Source organism: Silurus meridionalis, chromosome 7 (genome assembly GCF_014805685.1).
Source record: "Silurus meridionalis isolate SWU-2019-XX chromosome 7, ASM1480568v1, whole genome shotgun sequence".
NCBI lineage: Eukaryota > Metazoa > Chordata > Actinopteri > Siluriformes > Siluridae > Silurus > Silurus meridionalis.
In genome coordinates, this window is record NC_060890.1 from 10,199,994 (window position 1) to 10,208,154 (window position 8,161).

Here is an 8,161-nt window from a genome sequence, read left to right on the forward strand (position 1 = left end):
TCTCCCAACAAACAGAACTCCATAAAATAAAAGACCCTGATTGAATAAGTCTGCACATCCTTACATAATAGGTGCTCTAACTGTCACATTAAAAATGAGGCCTGAAGGTTATTTACATTCACCTGCCATCAATTAAAGTGATTCCGATTAAAACCAGACAAAAGTCAGCTGTTGCTTGTAGTTTTTGTTCGAATGTTTGGGGTTGCATTCTTCTAAGAGCCACAGGCCACAAAGCGATGGCAGAGAAACTGTGAGATTTAATCGTTAAAAGATACCAATCAGGAGAGGAATATAAAAGAATATCGAAGGCACTGGATGTACCATGAAACACTGTCAAAACCATCATCAATAAGTAGAGAAAATGTGGCACCACATAGGTTGATCAGTCACACCATGAAGTTATGGGAAAGAGTAGTGGAAGCCAGGCTGAGAGAAGAGGTGACCATCTGTGAGCAACAATATGGTTTTATGCTGAGGAAGAGCACCACAGATTAATTATTTGCCTTGAGAATGTTGATTGAGAAGTATAGAGAAGGTCAAAAGGAGTTGCATTGTGTGTTTGTGGATTTAGAGAAAGTGTACAACAGGGTGCCAAAAAAGGAGTTGTGATATTGCAGAGAAGTATGTGAGGGTGGTGCAGGACATGTATGAGGACAGTGTGAAAGCAGTGAAGTGTGCAGTAGGAACAACTGACTGGTTTAAGGTTGGATTGCATCAAGGATTGGCTCAAAGCCCTTTCCTCTTTGCAGTGGTAATGGACAGGTTGATGGTCAGACAGGAGTCTCCATGGACTATGAGGTTTGCGGATGATGTTGTGATTTGTAGTGAGTGTAGGGAGCAGGTTGAGGAAAGCCTGGAGAGGTGGATGTACGTGCTGAAAAGAAAGGGGATTGAAAGTCATTAGGAATAAGACAGAGTACATGTGTGTGAATGAGAGGGAGGGCAGTGGAGTGGTGCGGCTGCAGGGAGAAGAGGTGGAGAAGGTGGAGGAGCCCAGGTACCTGGGATCAACAGTGCAAAGTAATGGAGAGTGTGTTAGAGACGTGAAGAAAACTGTGCAGGCAGGGTGGAGTGGGTGGAGAAGAGTGGCAGGAGTGATATGTGATAGAAGAGTATCTGCAAGAGTGAAGGGGAAAGTTTATAGGACTGTGGTGAGACCTGCGATGTTGTATGGTTTAGAGACAGTGGCATTGAGTAAAAGACAGGAGGTGGAGCTGGAGGTAGCAGAGCGGAAGATGTTGATATTTCTATTGAGGGTGACGAGGATGGACAGGATTAAAAACAAGTTTATTAAAGGGACAACACATGTAGGTCGTTTTGGAGACAAGGTGAGAGAGGGTTTGGACATGTGCAGAGGAGGGACATGGGGTATATCGGTAGGAGAATGCTGAGGATGGAGTCACCAGGAAAGAGGAAAGGAGGAAGGCCAAGGAGGAGGTTTATGGATATGGTGAAGGAAGACATGCAGGTAGTTGGTTTAAAAGAGGCAGATGCAGAGGACAGAGTAGTATGGAGACAGATGATCCGTTGTGGCAACCCCTAATGGGAACAGCCGAAAAAAGAAGAACAAGAAGAAGGCTTCATTCTATTAAATATCCATACTGAATATTTACATAAAACCATATAGTGTTTGGATGATGCTAGAATCACAAAATCTCAATGTGAAGTTAAAGCAAAAAAAAAAAGTAATTTTCAGTATATCTTCAGTCTTTGTAATAAGCTTAACACTATACATGCTACCATAATGACAGGGAGATACCACTTGATGTGATAGTGGTAAGTGGAAAGAGCATAAAACCTTTCAAATATCGCCTAAGGCAAAAAGAGTACATTAGATAACTGTTTGTTATGAGAAAATATTTTGTAGAAGCAACTGACCCTAGTGTCTTGCCTTAAATGTACTTATAGGTTTCTGATAAGCCTTTTAAAAAAGCACTGGTTAAAAGTAGGGGAAAACACCCTGAACATCTTTAAACATAATCTCGTATCCGTCACTGGGCACCATGCACACACATTCTTATCTAATAGAAATTGAATGCATCCAAATACCTTCAGAGAGGAAGAAAATTGGAGAACCTGGATGAAACCCAGGCAGTGGGAAACTAGACACATACACAGACAGTCTGCACAGACAGTAACCTGAGCAGGTTTATGCTACTCACAATGCATCTCTGTAGCGTGTATCTAGAAAATTGTAGAAAAATCTAAACCGTTTTGCAAGGCAATAAGTATCCTTTCTTCTTCAAACCAGATATTTCATATAATGATGATAAAAAATATTTCATAGTCAATTCTGTATTTTCTATGTTATTTCATTAAACAGTGACTTTAAATCCCATGACTACAATTATTAAATCTTTGGAAAACAAAATCTTTATACTGCCCTAACTTGTAAATATGCCAAATAAAAGAAAGTGCATTTTTGATTAATATGACTATTTCATTTAGCATATTCTTAACATTGTCTTCAATAGTCAGTCAGGTTTTCTTGCACATCTACTGCAGTAGATGAAAATCCAGTTGATCAAAATGTTGGACTATTTTATTAAAAGCTCTAAAACCTTTAGTACATACTACACGTTTATTATCATATACAGCAGCTCACAAAAGTTAGTACATGCCTCACATTTCAGCATCGATTTAGCTATTTCTTCTCAAGGGAAAATACTGTAGAAATGAAAGTTGGATATAGTGATGGCTGTATGTAGAGTTATTTTCAGAGGACTACTTTTTTCTAGTATTGAAGATTTACTAAAATGGTTGCTGAAATGTGAGTGGTGTATTTTCTTTTGTGAAATACTGTAGTATTTACTGTGCTTCAAAAAAAGCTTCACCAGAGGCTTCCTTTTGGGATGATGGCCATGTAAACGGACTTGTTGCAGTGTGTGGTCTGAGCACTGACAAGCAGACCTTCCGCTTATGCAACCTTTAAAGCAATGCTGGCAGCACTCATGCGTCTGTTTTTTGAAGCCAGTTTCTGCACCTGACGCACAGCGCAAGGACTCAACTTCTTTGATTGACCCTTGCAAGGTCTGTTCCGAGTGAAAACTGTCTTGGAAAACCTCTGTATGACTTTGGCCACTGTATTGTAACTCAGTTGCTGTTACCAATCTTCTTACAGCCTAGGCCTTCTTTGTGGAGAGCAACAATTCTAATTCTCATTCTTATTTTGCCATGAGGTGCCATGTTGAACATCCAGTGGTCAGAATACGAGAATTATACTTAAAGAACCAAATTTTAACTGCTCTAATAAAAGATACACAAATTTGGTCCTGTCAAGCAGGAAAAAACATGAACATGATGAATAGGACATGTGGCTTTTCATGGTTAAGCGAAGTACAGCTGTTATCACTTAGGGTGTACTCACATTTGTTGGCAGTTATTTTGACAATAATGGCTGTACAATGAGTTATTTTCAGAGGGCAGTAAATCTGTACTGCTATACAAGCTGCACATTGATTCTAAAATATCTCCAAGTTTAATTTCTATTGTATTGTTCCTTAAGAAAATGTATTAAAATGGTTGCTAAAATGTGACTTACTTTTGTAAGATACTGTAAAGTATATTAGGAGTATAACCATAAAGCTTTTATAGTATATCCACGTGCATGTTACAATAACATAAAAAAACTACTAGGTATCAGCCATTTCCATTTCCATTATATTTATGGCATTTAGCAGATGGCATTTTCCAGATAAACTTTATTCAGAGACTAAAAGTACTTGTTTAGATGTTGTATTGAATAAAACATCAAGCAAGACATGTATTGTTTTTTACCCAAGTCCTAATTTTCATACTTCATTATGAGGTGGGTCTTAGTCATTGTTTGAAGACAGCAAGTGACTAAGCTGTTTAGACATCTTTTGGGATTTTCATTCACCACCAAAGCACTATAACAAAAAAGGACATAGATGCATGCCTTTCTTTTAACCTGACAGATGGTGAGTTTAACTTAACAGTGTTATATGTTCAGAGGGAGCATGCTGCAGTTCAGGATGTGATACAAGTTTTAATGTAAGTGGCATTTTCAGCTTTGTAGGAAAACATAATTTTTTAATTGGATGTGTGTAACAGGGTGCTGTAAGAACTTTGTGAACAAGTCATGCCCAAGGTAATATATATTTGCTTTGGGTAGGTAAAGATGAAATACTGGCTGGATTAAGTGTAAATTCTGTGGTATGGAAGCATGTATTATGCATTAAATTGCATTTAGCTACACATTACAAAAATATCAGCATTGACAGAATGAACCAAACACATTGATTATATATTATACAAATAATCGATATAATTTGCACATATAATACAATAATACAGCACTATATATCACCTATATATTACACATTGATTCCGACATTTGCTCAGTTATATTGAATCAAAGACAATAGCACCAGTGATGATTAGAGTCATGCCCAAATCTGACTTTCTAATGATTCAGCACAACTGGTGCTTAAGCAGCACAGCACACAGGACGTGGTCTTCATTCCTCTAATGTGTTTCTTGGGTGGGACCGAGACTGTGGGGGGAACCAGCTGAAAGCAAGATATGGTTTCTCCGTAACAGCTGTGGGAAACACACTTTTTAGAAACCTATACATACATTCAGAGGTCTTGATGGGGATAAAAATAGAAACTGTGACCCAGCATACAAATATATAATTATCTTTATAATAATGTAATAGTATACCCCCTATTAGATCATTCATAGGAAAGAACATTGCATTATAATTTTAACAAATGTGAAAGGGTCTTTGAAAAATACCTGAAAAACATGGATATTTTGAACACTTCTTTTTGTGATAGATAGATAGATAGATAGATAGATAGATAGATAGATAGATAGATAGATAGATAGATAGATAGATAGATAGATAGATAGATAGATAGATAGATAGATAGATAGATAGATTTACGTTTCTAGTTTTTGGCTCAATAATCATTTCAGGCAACATCAAAAACTTGCAGATTAAAGGAAGTTATTAATCACCACACCTAGACCCACTTGTCATTGACAGTGCTGATGATAAATGAGGATCAGCAAGTTCAAGCTTTACACAGCATGTGTCAAGGCTACAAAAGTGCTGCCTCAAAGAATTGGTGGGTGGGACAGAATCAGACTCAACATAAGAAGCAAGGACATCAACATAGGTGCCTGGTGTCTTCAGTGTGTGTGTGTGTGTGTGTATGTGTGTGTATGTGTGTGTGTGTGTGTGAGAGAGAGAGAGAGAGAGAGAGAGAGAGAGAGAGAGAGAGAGAGAGAGCGAGTGTACAGACCTTGGTAATACCCAAGAGAAAAAAAACATCAGTGTATACTGCTTTCATCACACAAGGGCATTTTTGTGATCTTTAAACTGCTAAGGTAAGCAATGTTTAAAATATAATATTATATACAATCCAACTTTTCAGTTTAGCTTTGGGAATTAACACTGCATGCACAACGTGAATAAGAAAGTACAGAATAGGAGTGTAATACAGTGCTAATAAGTCATTAGTAACTGTACAGTGATGTAATGATTTTGTCTCAGTACTCGAACTAATTTTCTGTAAAACAATGGATATTGTGTTTACTGACTTCAGGAAATTATAAACATATTATTGAGTCACACACACAGTATATAATCCATAGGTAATGGTAATGGATCATAATGGCTGCTCAATGTATCATTACTTGCAAACAAACAAGGGTTAGCAAAAAGATCTAAATCTTGGTTATGCATGTAGAACATGCCATTTGCCTGTTAAGAAGAAATCGATTCCAGTAAAGTAGGATAATCATATATATTTTGCTTAATCTAGATTAAAAAAAGATTTAACAGGAAAACAACAATATCAAAAACATCTCCAGAATAAAGTCATGTTAGTCTGTACAAAGGTGCATAGTATAATAATGCCTTAAAAACCATTGGGACATGTAAAATAAAACTTCAAATATCTTTCTGTTTTTACTTTCAGCTCATGAATCCAAAAACTCTCCATATGTAATTACTGACATGCTGCACTGTACATACCAATCTATTATATTTAAATCTCACTATTAGCTATAAATGTGGCAGACCTCTATCTATACTGTAGTCATCATAATAATAACAAAGGTAAAAAAGAATGTGGGATACTGGAAAAGAGAACAACATTCCAAAATGCTTATGCTGTAACAATCATTGAAAAAAAAAAATAGTTTCGAACAAACTGATTCCTTCTGTCATCTGTTTCCATTTCCACTTCCCCTGAATGCTAACTGTAGCATATGATGTAAAACGTATAAAGCATATAAAAGGAAACGGCTGATCCAAGCACTTCTTGTACATCAGTGTTACTGTACTTTGCCATGGCATCCATTATGCGCGTCATTGATGGCACCCGTGCCCTGGCATAGACGTAGAAACCTGCTGAAAAACTGATGTGCACATTTATTTTCTTAGCAATTCCCCCATTAATAAACACACCACACATACTGTAGCAGAAACTCTGCTGTGTGCCCTCCAGCGAGCTTAACACTAGTGTGCCTGTGCGAATCATAATAACTGTACAAAAGATATTGTATTATGAACAAAAGCCAAGAGAAAAATTGTAAATTGAAAATTTGTGTTGCATTGTTGAAGTAAAACAGTTCACTAGTTCTTCATTCTTTACTATGTGACTTCCATCCCGATGTCATATAAATGCAGTATATCGAATGTTTTTTCATCCTTTCAGGTGCAACAGGTTTAAAACACTGATGGAGTGCCACACCTTGGGTTTATTTTCTGGTGAAAACAATACGCTGGATTTTGTTAAGGTGAGTCATGGAACAGGGGAATTGCTCACCCAGAACTGTCTTTCATGCAGTGTATATATTTTGAGAGATGAACATGTGCTGCCGTTGAGAAATATTCTTTTTCTATTAAGCAGTGCAATGCTGAACTGAATTCATTAGTATCCACTGAGTGATTCTCTTCCAAAGTTTCGTCTCACTACATTCCAGCAGCTCATTAAGACATCAGCTCTTTGCTTGCTAATAATGAAAAAGTGTCCGGCCAGTGAATAAATTAAACGAAAAAATGACAAGAGTCATTTATTCGTTAGTGTCGAAAGAGAGGTTTGACACTAATCACTGACATTTGTCAGCTTTGATGAGTCCTCCACAGGCCCCAAGTTTATTGATAAAAGATTATTGGTTTTTCCTATGTTTGAAGATTTTGTTTTAAATTTTTTTCTATAATTCTATTTCATACATTATGACTGATAATCACAGCAATTATTCCAATTCCAATCCTGTTTCAATTACATGGCGCATAATCATATCAGAAAGCTTTGATGCAAACCTCATACGTACAGCTTGCTATGTTTCTTTAGCACCTGTGTTATATACAAGTTTGCATTTCATATTCTGTATTAATGTTGAGTAAGATGAGTACGGCATGCTGAAGCCGCTATGTGTGGTGACAGGTTCAGAGCTCACGTGTCTTTCACTGGATCAACCAGTAAGGAAACACCTCACTGAATCTCATCAGCAGGGGTCTCCAAATGTGCTGCATTCCACGTCACAAAATCTTACACTCTCTCTCTCACAGACAGACAGACAGACAGACAGACAGACACACACACACACACACGCACACACACACACACACACACACACACGCACACTCACACGGCCGCAGCTGTCCAAGGCATGAAAACAGACCACAGAGGGGTCTCACACAGCACCTTAAATGCCTTGCATTTTGGATTTGCTGCTTCCTTTTATAGCACACCTGTGTGTCAGTATACGACACAGCAGGAGAAGGAAACAGCTGCAAAGCATCAGCAACATAATGGCAGTTATTGCTGCCAATCTCAGGGTCAGGCAAACAATAGATACAGCACAAAAAGCAAAAACAGTTTTTTTTAAACATTATCATTTTTTTTACAACCAGTACATCCAACAGTGCTGCTTCATTTTTTGTTACATATTTTAAACACATATCTGAGGCAATTTAACCCAGTTTAGTAATCAATTGCTAATGATTCCATACAACATTGTCATTAATATTAGTGATTACACAGAAATAGAGAAATAAAGTAGCTGTATCACACCTGTAAGGGTTGAACTTAATGGTATATGTAAAAAGCTATGCTGTGTGTGTGATGCCTGAGAGAGCTCTTAAGTGACAACAAGTGGAATGGAAACAAAGTCAGGGAGA

The 8,161-nt window shown here is 37.4% G+C and overlaps 1 protein-coding gene across 1 annotated transcript in view; it reads left to right on the forward strand.

The window, feature by feature from the left end:
* Positions 1-5,258: 5,258 nt before the first annotated feature.
* The window catches only part of ankrd1b (ankyrin repeat domain 1b (cardiac muscle)), a gene marked incomplete at its 5' end in the record, with an annotated part of 9,599 nt that continues 6,696 nt past the window's right edge, over positions 5,259-8,161 (forward strand). The window contains 1 exon segment of the mRNA XM_046853895.1: positions 5,259-5,306. Coding sequence (XP_046709851.1) covers positions 5,259-5,306 — 48 coding nt within the window.